The sequence below is a fragment of the Accipiter gentilis genome, chromosome 20, assembly GCF_929443795.1.
Source record: "Accipiter gentilis chromosome 20, bAccGen1.1, whole genome shotgun sequence".
Lineage (NCBI taxonomy): Eukaryota > Metazoa > Chordata > Aves > Accipitriformes > Accipitridae > Astur > Astur gentilis.
Window position 1 is genome coordinate 18531596 of NC_064899.1, and position 21617 is coordinate 18553212.

At 42.7% G+C, this 21617-nt stretch overlaps 1 protein-coding gene across 1 annotated transcript in view; it reads left to right on the plus strand.

Annotated features, from left to right (window-relative positions):
* The first annotated feature begins 212 nt into the window (after nucleotides 1-212).
* PHACTR1 (phosphatase and actin regulator 1) overlaps nucleotides 213-21617 on the plus strand; it is a 292025-nt gene continuing 270620 nt past the window's right edge. Inside the window, exon 1 of the mRNA XM_049824013.1 lies at nucleotides 213-343. Coding sequence (XP_049679970.1) covers nucleotides 232-343 — 112 coding nt within the window. The 5' untranslated portion in view covers nucleotides 213-231. The remainder of the gene's footprint in view (nucleotides 344-21617) is intronic.

Below are 21617 nucleotides of genomic sequence, written 5' to 3' on the forward strand. Positions count from 1 at the left end.
GGCAGGGCCGGCGCGGCCGCTCCCGTCCGCCGATCCTTGACGGGTTTTCCCTGTGTCTCTCCCTCCCTCACTCCCTCCGCTCCTTTCTCCCTTTCCCTCTCTCCTTCCCCGTCCTCCCCTCCCCCGCCTCCCTCCCTCCCCGCCCGCCCCCTCCGCCCCCTCCTCGCCCGGCCGCGCCGCCGCTCGCCCTCGCCAGCTCGCCGGGCCACGCTGCTCACCGTGCCCACATTAATGGCGGCATCTTCCGAGGAGGACATCGACCGCAGACCCATCCGCCGCGTCCGCTCCAAGAGCGACACCCCCTACCTCGCTGAGGCCCGGATCTCCTTCAACCTCGAGACAGGTGAGACACGGCCCGGCCCGGCCCGGGGGTGAGTGGGGGGGGCCGGCCCGCCTGGCTGACAGCCGCCCGCCTCGCTGACAGCCGCCCGTGGACCGGCGGGGGAGGCAGGGAGGGAAGGGGCCGCCCCCGGCGCCGCGGCCTCCTCCCCCGCCAGCGCCGGCGGGTTCCCCAGGCGCCGCCGCCCGGCCCTGCCCTGCCCTGCCGGGGCGTCCGCTTCTCCGTGCCTCCCCGGCCTCCTCCTCCGGCCTTGGCCCACTGACCGGCTGCCCTTACTCCCCCAGCTCTCGCCCGCCCTGCCGGGTGCCGGCTTCCCTTCTCGGTTCGCCGCCTCGAAGCCTGCCCTCTCCCAAAGCACCAGCCTCTCAGCCTGCGGAGAGTGGTACCGCATCCCCACAAGACTTCTGGTCTGCCCCTCCTCGCCAGGTTCTTCTGGTGTCCCTCCTGGAGACGCTGCTCTTGGCGTTTTGCGCGCCTCTCCCCCTCTCACTCTTTGCCTTCTTCCCCTGATGGGTTTGTGCCTCAAAAGTGCAAGGAAACTTGCACCTGCGTTGTCCGCTTTTTCTCAGTCTTGGGAGGTCCCCTGTGGTCTCAGCGTTGCTTTTTGTGACTCGACGGGTGTAGAGCCTGATGCTTTCTACCAACGCACCTCCAGCTCCCCACATTCACCTCCTCATGCCCGTTATCGGGACGAGCCTCCTGCAAGTCTCTACCTGACCTTTCTGTCCCCCTTCTCCACTGCCGCTCCTTCCTCTCTGCCACCTCTTCCTCATGGCTCCCTTGAGATTTCGGCTGTCCCCTTCAGTTCATCCTGCACATGGTGACTGTCCTGTTTCTTCCCTACTAGGCCTCTGGTTTTCCCCTCTTTCCCTGACCTTTTCTTTCCTTATGTGCTCAGTTAACAGTAAACTACACCAGAGGTTACTTGCTCTCAAAAACAAAGGAAAAGAAAGTTCTTTATGTTGGTTCTCTGCACCAAACCAGACTTCCTCTGTCCATGGGGTGGGCGTGAGGGAGGATCTGTAGCCAGGAAGCTCTACTGCAGCCTCCCTTCTGTCCCAGCAGCAGCGCACAAAATGACCCAACTGTGTAACAGTCTTTGATGCTGAGCCTGTCAGCTCACTGCCAGCTGTAAAGGGAAGAGAGCTGCCTGGGAGTTGCTGCTTGCCATGCTGCAGTCATCCTGTCCCTCCTCCCCCCTTTCAGCTGGCAGAAAGTTGGAGATGGCAGAGATGCGTTTTTTCCTCCATTTGGGGATGGAATGGATTCCCCTCCCCCTCCCGTTATCCCTGCTGTAATTACACCCTTGGTAATGGCTAATACACTGTTTGGTTTTACCATTGACAGAATGGTTGGTTACATCATATGGCAGGTTATTATTTCTTTCTGATCATGAGTTCTTAAAAATTACTAAGCTGTAGGTAAGTTGGGTGGCATTTCAGGGCACAAGCTGGAAGACAGTGCCAGATGCCAGGTTTCCGCTCTAAAGAACTGGGACTGAAAATGGAAAGAGCATCGCTGTGCGTAAGGTGTAAATAAACAGAGGCTGCGTATGGTTATTTGACTGCTGAAGTAACCCTGCATTGACTTGTGCTGTCACAGGTAATGTTATGTCATGTAGTTATAAATAGATAAACCAGTTAGGAGCAAGGCACCTTCAGGTCACCTGGTGCCTCACATCTCTATGCTGAGCTAGACGTGCTGTCTTTGCTACAAGTCCCAGAGGATATGTAAGTCTCTAGGTACCTCTTTCCTGCAATCCACTGAAAAAATTGATAATTACACTTGCCTTCTTTCTGTTCCTCCCCTCTCCCTGGCTCTCTTTAATTTATGTCTTTACTTTCAAACCTGGGAATGGAATTCCTTTAAAAGTAATAATTAAAAGAAACAGTACTGGTGTATCAAGAAATATAAATGAAAAATGTTGTAAGTAGTGCAAGTGTGTGTTTTCATTAATCCATCTGGCAGTGAGTAGTTTTGAGCTTTAAAAAAAAAATTGCTTAGCAACCGGTATTGAGTGAGTGAGCCAAAAAGCAAGTGAAACGTGCCACTGGTACCCACTTTATTTCTGAGCCGTTGGTTTTACTCTTCTGTTTGCTCAGAAAGCAGAAACCAAGCAGCCTGGGTTTGAGAACTCTCCATTCCAAGGAAACAGCTGTTAGAAAATTTGTTTAGCCACTTTTGCTCGTACTTAGTAATGCTGCGTGGTGCAGGGTTGGCATTTGAAACTTCTTAGTTATGAGGCGCAACGTTCTTGAATTTATTTTTTGGGGGTATGTGTGGAGTCCGTCCCCCCTCCCCCCCCTCCCCTTCCTAAACTTAACTGCTTTTCATTTTCGTTGCTGCTGGTGATGTTACTGATGTGCCACGGAAGGCGGCAGGTCGCTATCGGTGTGCCGGGGGTGCTGCCTGGCCTGCAGGCAGAGGGGCCCGATCTCCCGCCTCGCCGCTGCCCCCGCCCTGGGGCGTGGCGGGGCGTGGCGGGGGGGGCCGGGCCGGGCGGGGCCGCCCGGTAGCCCGCGGGCGCTGTCCGCCGCCCCTGGTGCTGAAGCGGCGGCCGGCGCGGCGGGGGCCGGCCGCGGTAGCCGACCGCTCGGCCGGGGGTGGAAGCTGCGTGTCCCGCCTCGTCTTGCTCTCCCTCGCTGTCCGTGGGTTGGCAGTGCACGTGTGTGCACGAGGGTGGGCGTATTTCTCTGCCTGTGCAGAGGGAAAGTGGTAAAAAGAAAGTAACACTGTTTCTTCAACCTGTCGGGGCAGTCAAAACTAAAGTGACGCTTGGGGCACAGGAAATAACCTCTTTCTTACATGCTTATCGCTTGCTTTCTGTTTAGTGCGTTCCATATCTACAGCTGCTGCTCAACCACTGCTTACTGAGCTGTTTTTCCTACAGCTGCCACAAGCCGAGCTGCATTCCCCAGTCATTGTCTTCTGGCAGGACACGGTCAGGGCTTGGATGCAGCGTGCAGCTGCTTTGCTGTATTGGAACTTAAAATCCATTTTTATTAATGAAACATAAGCAGATGCAGTGAATACTGCTCTTCTCCACTCTTAATTACAACCACTAGTTAAGAACTAGCAGGTTTTTATCTACTTCAGCTGTAAGGTATAATTAAACCATTACTGCTGTTATCTGTATTGTTGAACAACTGAGAGATTGCATACACAGAGTCAATTATACAATTTGGGTATAGCACAGATTTGGTCTGGATTGTAAAAACCCCACAATTTATAAGTGATTAACAGTGCAACTTCTACCTGCCCTTCTCTTTCGATTATATTAACAGTTCTGCTTTGTTTGCTTTTACAAGATATACTTGTTTATGTTTGTTTCTAAATGTTGGTCAATTAACTCACAATTATTACCTAGCATGAGTTAACAAATGCTGTTCAATTAGTTGTCCCCGGTATGGTTTTTTTGCTGGTATTCCCAAACTGATTAAAATACAAAGCTGTTTTCCAAACTCAGGGTTATTTTTCCTACTGTTATACATATGCAAATCCTATTAATCTGAGTTATGTGCTCATATCAAGAGGATAATGTTTCCCAAAGGATTTAAATTACCTCTTCTACCAAAATTAATGTAGCTATGCAACATCATAAAACTATAGACAGATATGGATTCCTTTTGCATATTTGATACTGAATCAGTCCACATACAGAAATTAATTTTTTGATTTTCTGAAAGACTTCCTCCAGTGCGACACTAGAGGAATGTGGAATGTGCTCTTGCTTTTGGGTGGTGATCTTTTGTTTTTATTATTATTATTAGCAATCTGGCATGGCCCCAGCTCTTAATGTCCATCTTTGGCTTTACATATACATCTTCTTAAAAGCAGTTTTCTAATTGTCTTTCTAACATTCTGATTCAGGCATCTAAAAGCTAATCCCAAATTACTTCTGAAAACTTGGGCCTCCATCTGTGACAGTTGTCCAATAGCATAATCCCTTTCCTGGTCCTGTGCCAGCTGACAAGTTCAAAGTGTTTTTTACAGGTTTTGACCTATTACAGGTTTTGACAGATTTCTATTCTTCCTGTTGCAAAATATTATACTTTCAAAATGGCAATGCATGGTAGGTGGCTTTCAAGCTTGATAAATTAGCAGAGGTGATGACTGATAAGGAAATGGACGACTTAAAACTCTCACTAAATGATACAAGTTGTGTGAGCTTTTCTTTTGCTTCCCTCTTCATGCAGCTGCTTGGGGAATCCCTGTCAGAATTTTATCGATGTTTGTTAGGGGAAGGAGGGACTACCACATCGAGTTGATCTGTTCAGGTTCTCTTTTAGCTTTTCAAGTGTCAGTCACTAAGAAGGTACTTCTGTATACAGATAGTCTTACTTCTTCCTAGCCGAAAACGAGTAAGCTTTGTGCTGCGGTCCTGTGCTGCAAAGTTGATTCTAGCAGAGTGGCTTCTTGTTAAGTGGTGCAAGAAGTCGTCTTTATCTCAGCTGCCATGGGACCTTCCTGAGATCGTTCAGGGAGGTCACCAAATGTCAGTCTTTGTTTGAACAAAGCTGATTGTCTACTTAGAATTTAACCTGGGAATGGAGACTCGGGGAGAAAGCAAGCCAGTGCCTTGGAGAAGGTGTAAGGCTAGAATGACTGCAGAAGCTCTACTAAGGGTCAGTAAAGAGGGGGTGTTCCTTCAGAAAGAATATATTTAGCTTCCATGCTGTGAAATGAGGGAAGGGGAGCTTTTGAATGTGAATATATGCCACCCACCCCGACTTAAAAGTGTGCACCAGTGGTGCAACTGAACACAAGTTGGTGGCCCAAGGGGTGCCGGAGCTGGGCTCTGAAGGTGGGGAGAGAGAGGTAATGATAGAGCAGACCTGATATGGATGGTGCAGCTTGTGCTGGCTATGGAGCCCAGTTGGCTCGCTCGGCCCTGAAGCGCAGCACAGGTTTTAAGTGTACTGAAGTCACTCAGTAATCTCACTGAAGTGGCTGGATCCTCAAGTGATGTAAGTCATTTGTTGACTTCAGCCAGGGATCTGAGCCAGACTGTAGAAACATACATCTCTGCTTCCCTTCAATGATGAAAGATCTGTTTTATCTCTTTGTGGTACGGAGGCATGTGTTCTCCTGGAATGTGTTCTGGGAAAGGAAATCTGAGAGGGAAAGGACTGAATGGCTCTGCACAATTTTGCCATGCGTGTAGAAGAAAGGTCCTTGCGTCTAGAAAGGCAAGCGAACTCGGTACCATTTACTGTTCTTAAGCAGTGATGAATAACTCGCATATTGGTGAGAGGAAAAAAAACCATGGCAGCCTGTGTTAGTGCTGCTGCAAGCAGAATTAATTCATAGGGTGTAAAGAGGGAGGAGGATCCTGGCAGAAACTGCTGAATGGGTGAGACAAATGTTAGCGAGCTGGGAAATGTTCATAGTCGGCTGTTTCTGTGATGCAGAGCTGGTGAGGGAAAGCCAGGATACAAAGGGTGACTGTTAGTTTTATACACGGGAACTTTCCTGGTCTGAACCAGGCACAAAGTTGAAATCAAAAGCTTCTTCCATTTTCACTGTCCTGGCACCATCCACATTTTTTTTTGGCCCTAGTACTTCTTACAGCCTTCATGGTAGGCTGCTTTACTGTTATTATTTGTATCACTGTATTTGTTCCGTTATATAGCTTTAGAGCTGTGCTGAATACTTTTCAGAGAGTAAAATGATCTATGAATTTCCTTTCTAATGGAAAGATAATGTCATGTGTATTAGCCTCATACATGTTGATTTGTCTAGAAGGGTACGGTGCATTTTTCTGCAGTGATCAAGGAGGAGGTTGTGCACTTTATTTTGTCACTGTGTAAAATAAGAAAGAATATCTATACAGTTCGCTGAAGTGGGTAAATTCTAAATAGGTGAAAATAAAGTGAAATGACTTGACTGGATTTTCTGCAGGAAATCTCCATCCCATCCATTTTTAGTTTTCTCTAAAACCCACCATTTGATTTAAAAATCTGTTTTGAAGTTTCTGAGTTTGCCCCTGGTCATCCTTACATATGATTTAGTACACTAACCCAATTAATCATCTCTGCAGTCATTTGAAATGTTACCACGTTTGGAGTTGTGTTTTTTCTTTCCTGTTTATCCAGCGTAAGTTTGCATATATCCATAATAATATATTCTGCATGGTTTCATGATTAGAATAAATAATCCATAAAATGATGCAAGAATTTAAACTACTTTGGATTTATGGGGCTCACAGACTAGAAGTGATGTTGAAGGGGTAATCTGAAGGGCATATTCATATTTTTAAAAATACTTTCAAATTATGGTGGCTTTAAGGTTTCAGGTAGAAAAGATTGGACTCGAGAGAATGGGGGAGAGAGAAGTATGCAGTTGTAGGCTTTCTAATATGTGTGGGAGGTTTTATTTCTTTCTGGAGAAAGATTAGTAAAAATGCATGCTTGGAAAAATGCCACCTTCTCTCTCTGCTCTAATCACTCCCTCAGATTATTGTCATGGAGACCCTCTCATACTTAGGAAGCCAAATCACCGGTTTTGGCAAAGCATTTCTTAATACCTTTATAAAAGGGCCTGAAGAACTGGCCTCCTTTGCATCAGGCTTTGCGTAACCAAAACTTGCGCCTGCACGTTAATTGAATGATGACTATTAGTCTTAATGCTGCTTAATTTGGGGTATAACTAGAGATAGGATGTGTGCCCGTCACTCATTTTGTGGCTGTTTTCCAACCCCAGGAGCATGAGTGCACACACCAGGAAAATCGAGTCTCCAAACTGAATGCCACCCACCGTGTGGCAAGAACACACTATTTGAGATAACTGGCCCTCGCCAGGGCTAAATGGAGCGGCTGAAAGCGCCTCTGTATCAGCATCGCATGCGGCAGGTAAACAGTCTGTTTTGAGGGAAAAGGCCTTAATGCCGACTGAGGTTTTAACTCTTGTGCTTGGCTTTGGAGACCTTTGGTTTAAGACTATGACCTTCAGTGAGTGCCAGATGGGAATAAGTTTACAGGTTCTCCGAGTCATGTAAAGGGGAGAGATGCCCCTGCTTCACCAGCTGTCATCCAAAAGGGTTTGTTGATGCAGGCTTTAGTTAACAAATACAATTGGGGACAATTTGAAGGGAAAGGCATAGTCAGTCAGAATGATGGAACTGGCAAGAGGAATATCATACAAAATCTGTTTCTCTGAATGCTGAATGTGTTGGTGGAATTGGCTAAAAGGAAGCTTTTGTATTTTAACTGTTCTTGTAGCGCTGCACATGGGCATCACCTTTCTGGGTCAGGGGGGCAGCTGATACCCATGCAGTCAATGGCACCGACATTGCTGTAGAACAACCGTGATGGGAGATAAAAGGAAGGAAGGTACATGTTTTCTCTGGGATCAGAATATGCAGACCTGATACTTCTTACAGCTGTCTGCAGTACATGTGGTTTTAAGGCTGCCGTAGTGCTTTGTTGCTAAGGTGGTTCTTCAAGAAAATTGACATGGTGGAATTTGCCCGAGTAAGAAGTTATCTCTATATTTGCCTTTGCTCGATGAGCTTGTTGGGTTAACACAACCAAGTTTATTCCTGCAAGCTGGGACACTGCATAATCCTTTCTTTTTTTTTTGTTTCATCAGGAACCACAGTTTTCTTCTTGGAACCAAGTATTTAAGGAAAATACATTTTTCCAAAACTTCTGATAAAATTGTCAGAACTGGCATCTCTGTTCAGAATTACTAGCTGTAAAATTTAGTAAAAAGAAAGAGCCTAATTCTCAGTAACAGGTATAATTAGCTTTAATGCTTAATTACTCTGAGTCAACTAATTGGTTTCATTGGGACTACTCACAGTAATACTCACAGCTAGGCATGTGAGTGCCTTCAGAATCAGTCTTCAAGTTTGTAAGTTTTTGCAGTATGACAAAAGTGATTAGTGCAGAAAGAATGTCCCGGGCTGTCTGTTTTCAGATAACATAAAATGTCAGTGCTAATGAATATTGTGTTATTAGCAGATGTTTCTTGTGCTTAGACTTTAGACCATAGAATCAGTGTAGAATATTATATTTCTGTAGCAAAATAAAACTTGGCTGCACTCACGCTTTCTTGGTGACGAACATTCATCACAATGTATCTCTTGTGGATGAGGTGCAAAAACTGTCAGTTATAACATTTTAATTATATTAATTTAATGTATTTTACATGGTAATATGATTTGTTGATATAGTCAACTAAAAATGTTTTCTTCGTTCAGAATACTTTTAGGCTAAAATTATTTATAATCATGCAATAGCCATTTATAATCATGCAGTTCTGTTGCCATTGTTTAGAATGCATTGGTGGTCTTGTTTTATACTGATATGCTGACGCTATAGCTTGACCCTCAGTACATGGCTGCCTTCCCTAGGTTTTGTTGTGGAGCTGGTATTACTGAATATTTGAAAGAAGATAATTATTACTGTTACTGCAGACTTTGTAATAATTTTTATATCTTGAAATTACAATTCAATCTATAAGAAATACAATGAAGATGATGTCCAGAGAAGAATTTAAATGGGTAGCAAATTCAGCAAGAAAATAGGGAGGCAGAGTTGAAAAATTAAATGCCTGTGTTTCTTCTGCACTCCAGACTCACCGTGGTTTCATTCTGGTTATGAAGTACATAAGATAGGGGAAGTATGTGACAAGTGTTTGCATGCTGATATACTGTATGGACACATGCCATTTTAACTATGATGGGTAACAACTGCAGCGCATATTTCAGTTAATCAGAAAATCCTTGCTATGCATAATTTATGGTGCCGTATAATTTTTATGGTTAATGCTTACAGTACTTGGACAGACAGACATCTGGTTAATAGTTTATAAGCAAATTAAATACTTGATGCATTATTAAAATGGAGGGGAAATTTCATAAAGGCTAAATGTAGTTCTTTGCTAGAGTGTTGGAAATAGTTAAAGCCTGATGCAAGCTTGATGCCACAAATTGGGCAGGACCTGTTTTCAGTGTGGCACTTGTCTGCCTGTGTGTCCTTATGACTGTTTGGTGGATAAAAGGGTAAGGAGTCTACTGATGGTTAGATTTGAGAACTGACTGGGGTGCACGTCCTTGGGAAAAATGTTCCTATGTTCCCTCAGTCAGTCAAAAAACCTAAGTCAGTCAAGTGTTGCAACAGTGTTAAGCCATCAGAAACAGCCTTAAATTAAAAGAGGCTGTCTCAAGCTAGTCCCATTTTGCTACAGCTTTGCACTAAGCCATAGGAATCTTTCTCAGAACAGAAAGTACGCCCCCAGTTAGGATGAAAGGAGAAATTAATAGTTGTATTGCAGTATTCCTTGAGAAAGAGATTACTCCCATTAGACATTTGTAATGGTCCATTGTTTTCCTTGCTGAGGTCATGAGAGTAGAGTTTTCATCCATAGCTTTTTTTCTTCTGCTTAATTCTCTGTTTGCTGGTACTAGAGAAGTGCTGGAAACAAATGCCGAGACCTTGATGTGGCTATGCTTGATGCACGAGACATCTGTAATGTTTGGAGGAGAGTGGCTCTTCCCCATGCTCAGCCTCAGTTGCAGGAGCGTGTGGGCGTAAAGGTCATGTTGTGCGGGCTGCTGGTGAAGAGGTCGGTAGCTGAATATCTCATGCGATGCTCTCAGCTTCTGCCTTCTGTGGGGTTTTGTTGTTGTTGTTGTTGGCATCTCTCTTTTCCTGCCGCCTTTTCCATTCTCCTGTGTTTATCAGGGCTACGTATGCTGGCAGCAGCAATATGTTGGCCTGCAGTTTCTTAAAGGCTGTCCCTGCCGGGTTGGGAGAGTTGCCATACCAGCATTTAAAGCTGTAAGTTGGGAACTATGGCTTTAAATGATCACCCTGTATCTTTAGGACCTCTGATAAAGAGCTATGTAATATACACAGTGCTTCCATGAACCCAATTAAGGCAATCCTTCCCCAGAGCAATGATCGCTCCAGCTCTCTGCTTAGTGAGTCCTCTTCGGGTTCTTGTGGGTAAAGGTGGTTTATTGAAAATACTGAGGTGGAGAGTTAGGAATAAACTGCATTAAGCTGCTAATGAGTAGTCATTGTTTATGTTTAAAGCAATTTGACATGTTCATCCATTCATGAACAAATTATTTTTTTCTTATCACCTTCTTTGTTCATCATTCCTTATGACTTACAGTACATGAAGGCTCTTTTTAGATTTCACAGTTGTGATGAACGTTTTTCCAAAAAAAACTTTAAAAGTTTGTTTCAAAATTATCACAATTACTTACTAGGTTGAAATAGCCAAAAAATAAATGGAAAGCAATTGATCATTTTAATTTTCTCTGTGTGGAAGCATGGCAAAATCTTGGAGCATTTCAAAGCTAATAATAAAAAATTAAGTGGGGTTAACTAATAACCTGTTAAATAATGGCCTGTAATTATAAGGCAAAAATAAATCAATGAGGCTGGATTTGTTATTTAGTCTTATCTCAAGGCTCAGAAGAGCAAACCATTCTGTGAGATAAATTTGCTAACATTGCTTGAAACAATAATTTTTGGGACAAATTAATTTATACATAATTTTTATTTCTAAAAGAGAACAAGATAGGCATCGCTGAATAACCTTGGGGTCTAACCTTGCAAGCTTTCCCCTCTGCAAGCAGTGCATGTAACAGCTCTGTCGGTGTTAAAGGAGACCCAAGGGGAAAGTGGCAAAAATGTTTGGTCGGGAAGTATCATTACACAGATGGAATATAGCTTTTTGTTAACAGGCTTCATGGTATAATAATAGGAAACCAGGGGGAAAGAGTCACCAAGATTAAGGCAACATAGGGCATGTGATGTCATTAAAAAATGGCAGGGCTTACTAAACTTAGCTGCTGACAGTCGATGCTGCCCTAGGCAGCAGAAACATGACTTTAGCAGGTACCCACCTAAGTGGCTGTATAGATACCTAAAGATACGTGTCAGCAGCCTTAGGAGCATGCAGGGACCATCTGTTAACCAGCATGAGTTTAAAAGGCTTGGAGTGGGCAGCAGAGGGATCGCTCCGAAAGATGTGCACTTGTTCTTTCAATTACCCAAGTCAGTGGCTGGTAGACAGGTCAGGAGCGGTGATAGGTGTTCCTTCCTTCATCATAGCTCCTTCAGGTTACATTTCTCTCTGTGGCTTTTGGCAATGCTTACAGGTATTTGTAGCCAACTGCAATTTATAGTGCCTAGTGTTGAGAGGGAGAAAAATGTAGGACCTGCTTGCTTATCTTTTTGGGCATATATCCTGCTTTAGAACTTCTTTCTTCCCTCTGTCTGCTAAAATGAAACATTGTATCAGCTATATATCAGTGTAGTGAATAAGGAGGCACTTAGCTTTCCTTAATGCTCCTAACAGAAAAAGATTATTGTCAGCAAGAGATAGAGGGATATACTGAGGAAGTGGACATGGTGACAGTATTAGCCATAGTAAAATCCAGAGCTGTTTTAGCAAAACATCACTCAAAACATCTGACCTCCCATATAACTTTTTGTCACTACATTGGAACACATTTGGTCATCTTTGTTCACTTGTGTGAAACTATGGGATTAGCTTTATGTGTGCAATAGAGCTTTAATGTACCATAGCCACTAGTGTACATCCAACTTCCCTTGTTGAAAGGTATGTTGTGCATGGTTTGCCTTTGGGAACAGAGTGTTTTACCTCTTTTAGAATTTTATGCTGAATTTAAGGCAGAGTTTTAAAGTAGATTAAGCAAGGAAATGTAGGTTTGATCTTAAGAAGGTATTCTCAGTAGCTTAGATCAACTTTCATATTGTGGTTCAGCTGATGTTGCTATCTTATATCCAGGGCTGTACATGAAGGTGCCCCTCATCTTTTTGTTTTATTGGGTGGAGGGGTATTATTGGTGCTGCTCACAGTGTGGCTCCTTAACTAATATGTCATTCAATGAATGCAAGAACATATCTGTTGTCCTTCCCCTGTCTTCAAGCGTGCCCTGAAGACTCCAGGATAAGTCATCTCCAACCTCCATGTATGTCCTTTCCATGAGGAGGAAGCTCAGAAGACCTAGAAATCATACAGAAAGAAAGGATTAGAGTGGTAGAGAGAGTACCCATATTGTGTCTTTCTCCAATCACAGTGGCCTTAATAGGTGAGCTTACTAATTGTATTTGCTAGCAATTTTCCCTCTCCAAATTTTGGGAGGGATCAAGACATTTTCTGGGAAGAACTGGTATGTGTGGAGTCAGGGGGAGAATGGCCAAAGTGGATTCAATCAGTAGGATGTGTTTCTTTCCCTGAAAAGAAGATTGTTGGACTGAAGAAAGATGTTCCTCTGTGCTAGAATTGAATGTGCTAGGGTTTTTTTCCTGCTTATTGGGTTTTAGAGGACTATATTTTTTTAATTTAATATCTCACTTCCAGTAGAAATTACCAAAACAGTTTCTATAACTGTCTCTGCACGGAGTGTTTTATGTGAGCCAAAGATATTTTTTTCTTGCTAGATCTTTTTGTACCTTGTAGCACAACTGCACAGGTATTTATGCATATCCTTAAAAGTTTTTATTCTCATCTGTAAACTAAAACCTTGGGTGCTAACCTCTTTCTTCTGACAAAGTCCTGTGATGCTTTTCCCTTAGGAATCCCCTTCCTTAATTCTGTGCCATTCTGTGTGGTAAGGGGGATGCTCTCTCTGAGGGACTTGTCCTCCCTTCTGAAGTCTGTATCGCAGTCATCTTTCTTTTGAGATTGGAGAACTAGCCGTTATTTGTAGCAGAGCTTCTCTGTGTTGTTCTTCATATTGGCTAAAGAAGTGACTATAAAAGCCAGTAAAGGTTCTTTTTCCACCCTTTATCTCCTGACTCAACAGCACCTTGAAACCACAGTGGCCTCAGAGCAAAGGATTAAGCGCACATCTCGTGCAGAGAAGCTTCTTATGTCATTGTAGTATCTTGTCACTGCACTTGCATTATTTGCCCTCTAAGGATTATGAGAATATGTTTGTTATAATGCACACCTCACCTTGGAAACCCTTTCTGGTAGCTTCATAGCTAAGTAAAAACAGTGCTTGTGTTAATTTTTTCAGGCTTCTTTCTCCTCCCTCTCCCCTCAGGAAAAGAATAAAAAATATGAGCAAATGAGTTTCCTTTTAATGCAGTTTTGGAGTAGTTCAGAGTGGCTTGAAAACAAATGAAAAATATTCAGAAAAATAGGTTTGACTGATTTCCTGTTCATTTAAATTATGCGGTTATCCAAAGGCCCACTTACATAATAGGATTTTTAGTCCCCAGTGGGTGGGAAATACTTATCTGAAACTCTGCTTACTTTTTACACTGTATCAGAGTGAGTCTCCCAAAACAACCTTTAAAGGATTGCAGGGTAATTAAGGTTCACTGATACAACGGTAACTAGATGGCTATATTTAATTAGTCTCTCTGTAAGGTAGAATTGCTGCATGATATTTGAAATGCCCTTTGAGGAAGATAATGAAATATGTCTTACAGGAGCTTTAGTGTGATGATCAGTGTGGTTAGTATTTAAATTTGCTGCAAAGTGAGCTTCTATTACACAGATAATACAGCTTCTGATAGATCACCATTACAGCATCCTCCTTCACATAAATAAATACATATTCTATTACAGTTCTGTAATTAACCATGGAAAAGAAAGAACTGCTGTCTCACAATGATACTGACTTCCCTAGCCACCTCCTGTTTTGGCTTATTGTGACTGTGGAAGGACCCAGATCAGGAAAGCATTGATGCATCTAGGTTCATCATCAAACATCAGAAGTGTGTTCCTGAATTGGTCACTAAGTCGCAAATGAAAATCTGCTCTGTGGAGATCATAATTTCAGTACCTTCTCTTTTTTTTTGTGTGTGTTTGTTTCAGAAAAGAGATAGTAAACCAGCACCAGGCCCCAAAAAAAGTCTTGGCGGGAAGCGGGGCAGATGAGGTTCTTCTCATATATTCCCATTAGGACGCTTGCATTGTCTCAGGAGGCACAGCACAGACCCCAACATGCTGGCACACCTCTTCAGAACTGTTTGCAATTCTGTGACATACCATGTTCAAAACCAGGCTGTACCCATGCCCAGAAGAGTGCAGGGAACAGGCATTGGAGAGGAAGGGGAAGACTTCACCACATCAGCTGAAATAGTGGTTCTTGCTGCTCTCACTCCTTGCGGTTCTTTAGAGCTTTGTGCTTTCCCTGCTTCCAGACTGTTTCGACTGGGCCAAATTGGGTTTGCTAGACCAACGTTTTTGGAAATCAGGGCCACAGATGCATGTGTCTGATGTGCACCCTAATACATAGCTGGGATGTACCTAGGGCACGCACCTAGTTTTAGGAACACAGGACTGTTCCCCAGGTCCCCAATAACAGTATACCATTAACCTTTGCATAGCCTCTTCCAGCCTGCTTGGGCTGCTGGCCCACACAGACTCATAACACCTCTTGAGTTGGACAGGTTTATGGTTGCCAGATGTGCTGGGCTGCTTGTGGTTTCTGCCCTAACACAGTTTCTCTGTGGGGAAAAAATCCAAGTCTGCCAACCATTTGCCAGGGATTTCCAGATCTGAAGCAACCCAGTCAGAACAGCAGTATAAGCCTGTCCCTGGATCCTTGTAAGTCTGTGTACTTTTCTCTGTGTTCAAAGAGCATCTCCACAGAGCATGCCTGGCCAATCTGACACATCCTAGAAACATACATATTTCTATCTAGGAAAAACTATATCCCAGGGCAAGCTACCCACCCCAGCCTTACAACTGTCCTCAGGATGCTCTCTGGAAAGTAATTTGCAGCTGACCTCATGGTGCCTGCACTAGAAGGAGACTTTTCTGGGCTGATGAGGACACTGATATGCTATATACTTTGTTGTATTAGTACACTAGTACACCAAGGAGGTGAAAAAGGGACAACTTTCCCGTGTTTCTCATCCTAGAGGTGCTAGAAGGTAAGTATTAATTGACTATATTGAAATACTACTAGACACTGCTGAGTTAGATGGATCCTCTGTTCATACAGAGGAACTGATGCACTGAATCTGTTCTGAGGTCTTGTTTGAGGCCTTGAGCTCTTGTTCTGTGTAGTGTCTAAAGGATGGCCAATTCAGGGGTTTGTGACTCGCAGTTCTTTAATTGTTGCAGAAAACATTGGTCATACTCATCGGAAGATCATAGAAATAATATACTCAGACAAACATAATCTCTGTTCATGGCAGTCATGGAAACAGTTTCATTTTCATCATTTGGAGTGCAGGGTGATTACTTCGTTGTTGATTCACAGCTTTAAAACATTGGGTCTTCTGTATTTGTGGAAGGAAGCAAGAGAAATAGATGTTAACAGGTATCAGGTGGGTCCATTTCACAGGGCATATCAAAAGCATCAAAGTTTAAACCTGCATGGGAGTGTGCACAGGGTTTGGGTTCTCCTAGACCAGGCTTACCAGGCAGTGGTGGTAGTGATGAATTCAGTTTTCACTGGTTCTGATTTTTCAGAATAGTGCGACCCATGTGATGTCAAAAAATTAGTAAGTGCCAAACAAGAAGCTTATTTGAAATAAATGCATAGCTAGTGAATTGTTGTTCTCCCGACAGATGGTTGGTTGCTTTGAGTTGGGTTTGCTACCCAGTACTTAGAAAATCTCTTCTAGCTTTAGTGTGGCAGAGAGCTTACGTTGGTGTATGGCCTTTTAAACTTACTCCCTAATTCAGCATCGCTCTTCACTGGGTGACCTGCATGTAGTTTTATTAACTGCATGCTTTTATGGAAGCGTGCTAATGTCTTGGGGTTTTCAGCATGGCCACTGTTGGTTTGTTTGGCATAATTTGAAAGAAAAACAGCAGAAAGTGCGACAGTCATGGGTTGTTCACATCCACTTCTTGTCCATTTGCTGCCATGGATCTGAACTGGGATGGCTACTGGGACGTGGACTTTGTGGGTAGAAGGACTTGGGAGAAATGAGGGAGGAATCTAGCCCAAATGGTTGTATCCCTGAAGGATTTGATGAAAAACCCAAGCTATGAAATATGGAATATCTTCACTGTTCAAACCATGCTTTCAAAGCTTTTAGGCTCCAAATATTAATGCACTTCCAAAGCTATATTTATTATAAAAAAATAAAATGAAATAGTGGAGGTCAGGATTCCAGCAGGTTTTCTTTAAGATAGTAATGATTTTCAGATGACACATTATCTGGCAGTTAATGGGGTAGCAGGGGGCCTAGTACTAGAATCTTAACTGCCAAGAAATGAAAAAGCCAAATGTTTTCACAAATTTTCTGCACTCTGGAAAAAGATGAAGGTGAAACTGAAGGGCCAAGCTTTGCCTTCTTACTAAGGACCTTCTTTTTCACAGAAAGACTAGAATTAGTGGTGGGATGTGAAGGGTAGAGTGATATTCCATATAAAGAAATATGACAGATTCTAAACTAAAGTAATTATCAGTAATCAGTAAATTACAAGCTTGTTTTTATTCTGTGTTTCTTTTTGTCTACCTTCTAAGTTTTGAGTGTGCTTCTGCTATGGTGTTCATAGAACAACTTAGCTTCTAAAGACCCAGTACAGTAACAAAAAGAAGAAAAAAATATTAGCCTGTTACCACCAGATTTGTAATTTACAGTTACCTTGGTTTAATGCAATGTGAACATTAAAAAAAACCCACAAAACAACAAACTTGTGGGGAGGAAGGGAGGGAAGAAGGCTCTCACCTAGAGCTAAGAATATACACTGAAGGCTTTTTGCTTGCTTTACCGCTCTATTCTTTAAAAAAAAAAAAAAAAAAAAGATAAAGGTGGAATTTTTGTATCACTACTGCACAGACTGGTTTGTTACATGAATCACCACAAAACTGGTAATCCTCAAAGTTTGAAGCTTTATGCTGAGTCCAAAGGTAACAGGTTCTGAGTAGCAGCTACTTGCTTGAGCAGCCGTGTTTATTTCAGTGGAACAACACAGGTGAGAAGGGGCTACAGAACCAAACTCTGCCTTGAAACCCAACTCAGAAGTACTGCTGTCTGGGTTTTGGGAAGGTGGGAGGGAAGGGCACTTGGCAATATGCCTCCCAGAGCTGAAGGCCACTGTTTCATCTTTCTGCTTCATGGATATGGGAAGACCTGTTTTGCCCATGTGGTCAGTCTGGACCCCACTGAGCAGTTGTCGTCCTGCTGGGATGTGTGTCCAGCCAGGGTAGATGTCTAGCCCAGGGAGCATTAATGTCACTTCTGTGTCTCAACGCCAGCCCTGCTCTACTCATGTGTCAGGGAAGAAATCTGCCCTTCAGGGCTTCCCTGCTGTGATGCCATTCTGTGCTGCTGCCATTGAGGAGTTATCCCTTGAAGACACAAGAATATTTGTCCCTCAGTATTTGTCTGAAAAGCACCAATACTTCCTTTCTTGTTTAGATCTGTGCCAATGAAAAGGAACGCCTGTGAGCTAAGCTGTTGTAAACCCAGTGAGAAGGAGATGTAAATAATGTAAGCTCTCGTGTTAAAATTATCTGGGTTTTTTCCACCCTCTGCCTTGCTGGTCTGTAGCTAAGATTTGTTAGTGAGTGAGACAGTCAATAGATCTGGTTGGGCTTTTACTGAGTAATCCGGAATGGGGGATAGCAATGCATCAGTTGTACTGGAAGCTGAAACAGGATGAAGGTCATGCATTTTGCAGCCTGGTATAGATACTGTCCAGTGCATATCAGTGGCCCTTCTGAGCCCCATGGACTTTGGCATCAGCAGGATCCTTCCCTGGCTTTCTTCTAAGTGCAGTTCTTAAGTAGTCTCCAGGGAGCTGTTTTTTCCTCTTGGCAAGTAGAGTGACTGAAAATCCAGGAAGTGATCTTTAGGAACATGATTTAAATTCTCTGTATTGCATTTGAATACTAATTCCTGGCCAGCCCTGTGCTGTTCTTTCTACTTGCTAATTCCTAGCTACTGCTTATGGGGATTCATGTTGCTCTGCCGTCTTTCAACTCCTTTGCCTGGAGGCTAAGGCATGAAAGCCGGCACGGTGAAGACCCCAATCACGGCCATTCAGGTGCTGCTGTGCTGGAAGAGGTCACTGTAACAACAGGGTCAGAACAACTTATTAATTCTTCTTACCACAGAAATCGGTGACCTTCTAGGAGAGCCCTAGTGTGCATACATAGATTTAGGTTTTGATGATTTGATCAAGGATAATCTGAAATGAGGAGTGAGAAATTGGAGGTTCAAACCAGTCATAGTTCACCATCTCTCAGGCCAGTAGTTGCCAATTAAAGAGTGCTACCTTTATCTGTATTTCAGCAGCCTTGTGAATGAAGTATGAGCATTTGCCCTAAGGAGCAGCTTAAAAAAACCTTGAAGGATTAGGGGTATCCTGCATTCATTTGTAGGTAAGGGAATGTTGGCTTTTGGGGTTTCTTTTGGTTTTGATGGTATATCGTTCAGCTAAAACAAAAACATTGTGCTGTTTCGTATGTGTATTTACTACTTTGTAAAGTATCACCACTAACCATCCCTGTACTTTATTAATTTCATGCTTTTCTTTTGATGCTGCTTCATAAGCTATCTAATGTTGGATTCCACTCCATTGCCATGGGAAAGTAGTATTCAACCAGACAAAAGAAACACAGAACCTCTTAAAACTGGGATTTAATCTGCTGTTTTGCTGTACAAGTGTGTCCTGAGTATGTGAAAAAACATGCCCTCATTCATACATTCACCCACACCTGCAGCGCCCCGTGCAATCTATGACCCTAATCTTGAAATGCCTTTTCTAGCCTTAATTGTAGTTTTTAACAGAGACAGTTGTTGAGACATTGCTCCACCTGGTCAGGGTTTCTACTGAAAGGCCCTTGCTAGACAGGGTTTACTTCAGCTTGCTGCAGTGTTTCAGCCTTGCATCGTGGCAGGAGCTTGAGTTACCCCTGTAGAGTGTGGAAGGGTTTCCTCCCTTTTTGTTATTGTGGGGTTTGTTTTTGTTTGGGTTGGTTTACTTAAAGTGCCATAAGGACATGAACTTTCAGGAAATTCTTCTTCTTTCTGAGGGCCAGATTCTGGAAATCAGTACTAAAGCCAGGTACCCTCTATTTCATCATTTTGATTGTGTAGAATCAATCAGACCTGGATGTGTCTGCAATGGAAGAGAGCATCGTTTTTGGAGAACTGTTATAGAGACCAGAAAGGGAAATCTACTTCTCTTTACAAGACCTTTTTTTCTAAAAAGAAATACTTTCCTAAGGTACCACATGCAAACAGTAGTTAGGTACCACCATCTGTTGTAGGTGTAGCAAATCCGGTATTAAGGAATGCCTGTGTGGCCGTTCAGTCAAATAAGAAATTAGTCATATATTTAGTGTAACTGAACATTTGTGGTAGTGTGTATTGCTGATAATTCATACTGACAGTAAGCTCTGAAAATATCAACCCGAGTATTTTCTGACAAAACTTTCCATGTGGCAAAACATAAATTTGCCTGTAGTCATTTAAAAATTGATGTGATGTCCTTGTGTGGCTTCCTGAAGCATGGTACTATTTTATGAGCCAGTTGTCTAAAGAAAAAATAAATGCATCTCTTGTGAAATGAGTGTTGAGTGCCTTAGATACTTATATTTCTTTATATTTATTTTGTAGTGCCTGTTGGACCTCCAAGGATGTCTTTGAATCCTTCTCTTTATTTTTTTTCTTAATCTAAAATAATATAGAATACAGCTGGTTTCTATGCATCCCTCACTTTTCTCCCTTCAGGTGCTTTTTAGAGTTCAGTTTTCAAGGTAACTCAGTCTATAGGTAATCCTGAGGTAGACTACAGGTTGGTAGAGGGGAAAGGAGATGATAAAGTAAATGTTCCTTAGGTATCCTGTGTCTCTTCTACCAAAACTGTACTATGCCATCTTAAGTCACCAGTGGTGCTGCATCTAGCTCTAGTTCACCTATGGTGAATGTCAGCTGTGATGCTGTTTTCTGACCGTAGATGAATGTGAACTTATTGTTGTCCTATTTTTAAGATATATCTCAGAGTTGTTTCACATCGGCCATCTGTATCACGTTTGCTCTCATTGGTTCAGTTCTCACTGAAGCTTGAGAAGAGTTTCCGTGCTTTTTTGAGTAACTTTGCTGTTCTTTTCCCATTGTCCTTTAACTTCTCCAGTTGCTGGGTAATGATGAATGTAGTTGCATTTTTATCCCTTTTCAATAAAACAACTTGTAAAATTTCCTAGAAGTTTCTTTGTTTGGTTACTGGAAATCTCAAAACCAACCAACCAACCAACCATAAAACAAAAAAAGCCCACCACCACCACCAAAAAAATCCCCAAGAAAAACTCACCACCCTTTAGATTCAAATTCTTTCCATGTGGAAGCTCAAATAAAAAGCACTCAAATGCTGACTAGAGCTTACATTTTGGCTGTTATTTTAATTGCTACAAATCAGTTGTGCTTGATTTATACTTGAGTCTCTTCCTATCAGATGGTTTCCCTCTTGCCTAAGAGAATATACTTAAATTGGTTCCTTTCTTCCTAAACCAATAAATTTTAAAAGTATTTCATATACTATGCTGAAAATTTTAATTTAACCAGTTTTGGTTTTATTTTAATCAAGATTTTCTTTTCTGAACAAACCAAGGAGGTTGGTTTGTGTTTGCAAGCAAATGCAGCATAAGCTGTAATTTCAGTACATTTCCAAGCATAAGCCAGAGAAGCAACCTTTGAACAAGATTTAATAGGATGGGCAGACATGCTATTGGCAAAAGATTTGAACTGATTCATAAACTGCTCGTGGTTTTTTTTTTCATTTTTTATTCACACAAATTTAGATCTAGCACTATGTGCTTTTACGTGGTATCTGTCAGGAAGGAGGTTCTGGAGGGGGGAAATGTCCCCAGGTATTGATTTACGCCAATGTCTTCTTCAAGAAGCTTTTCTCAGTGTAGGTATTTCTCCTACAGCTGCCAGCACTGTAAACACAAATCTAGATACAAAGGTTCAAAACAAATTCTTTTTTATATAGATAAATGTGAATAAAGTAGTGTTCCTGATGTCTAAGGAAAAGATCCAGCAATGGAAGCTGAAAAATAACATTGAGGCTGCCTCCATGGTCAGCAGAGAGGTCACCATTTCCCAAACGGTTCATTGGCATTCTTCCTGCAGAATCCCAGCCTTAGTGCAGGAAAACACCTTAATTTTTTGTTGAAGTGGCAGGGATTTCATGCTTTGGAAATGTACTTGATCAAAGGAGTTTGCTTAGACAGTTAAAGCTGTTGAATCTCTTCAGTCAACTTGTGTTTTGCAGGCCTTGGGCAGCTCTGGATTCATCAAAACAACATGCTTTGCAGTCCAATGTTATCAGTTTCTGGACTTGATCTCTTCTCCCTCTGCCA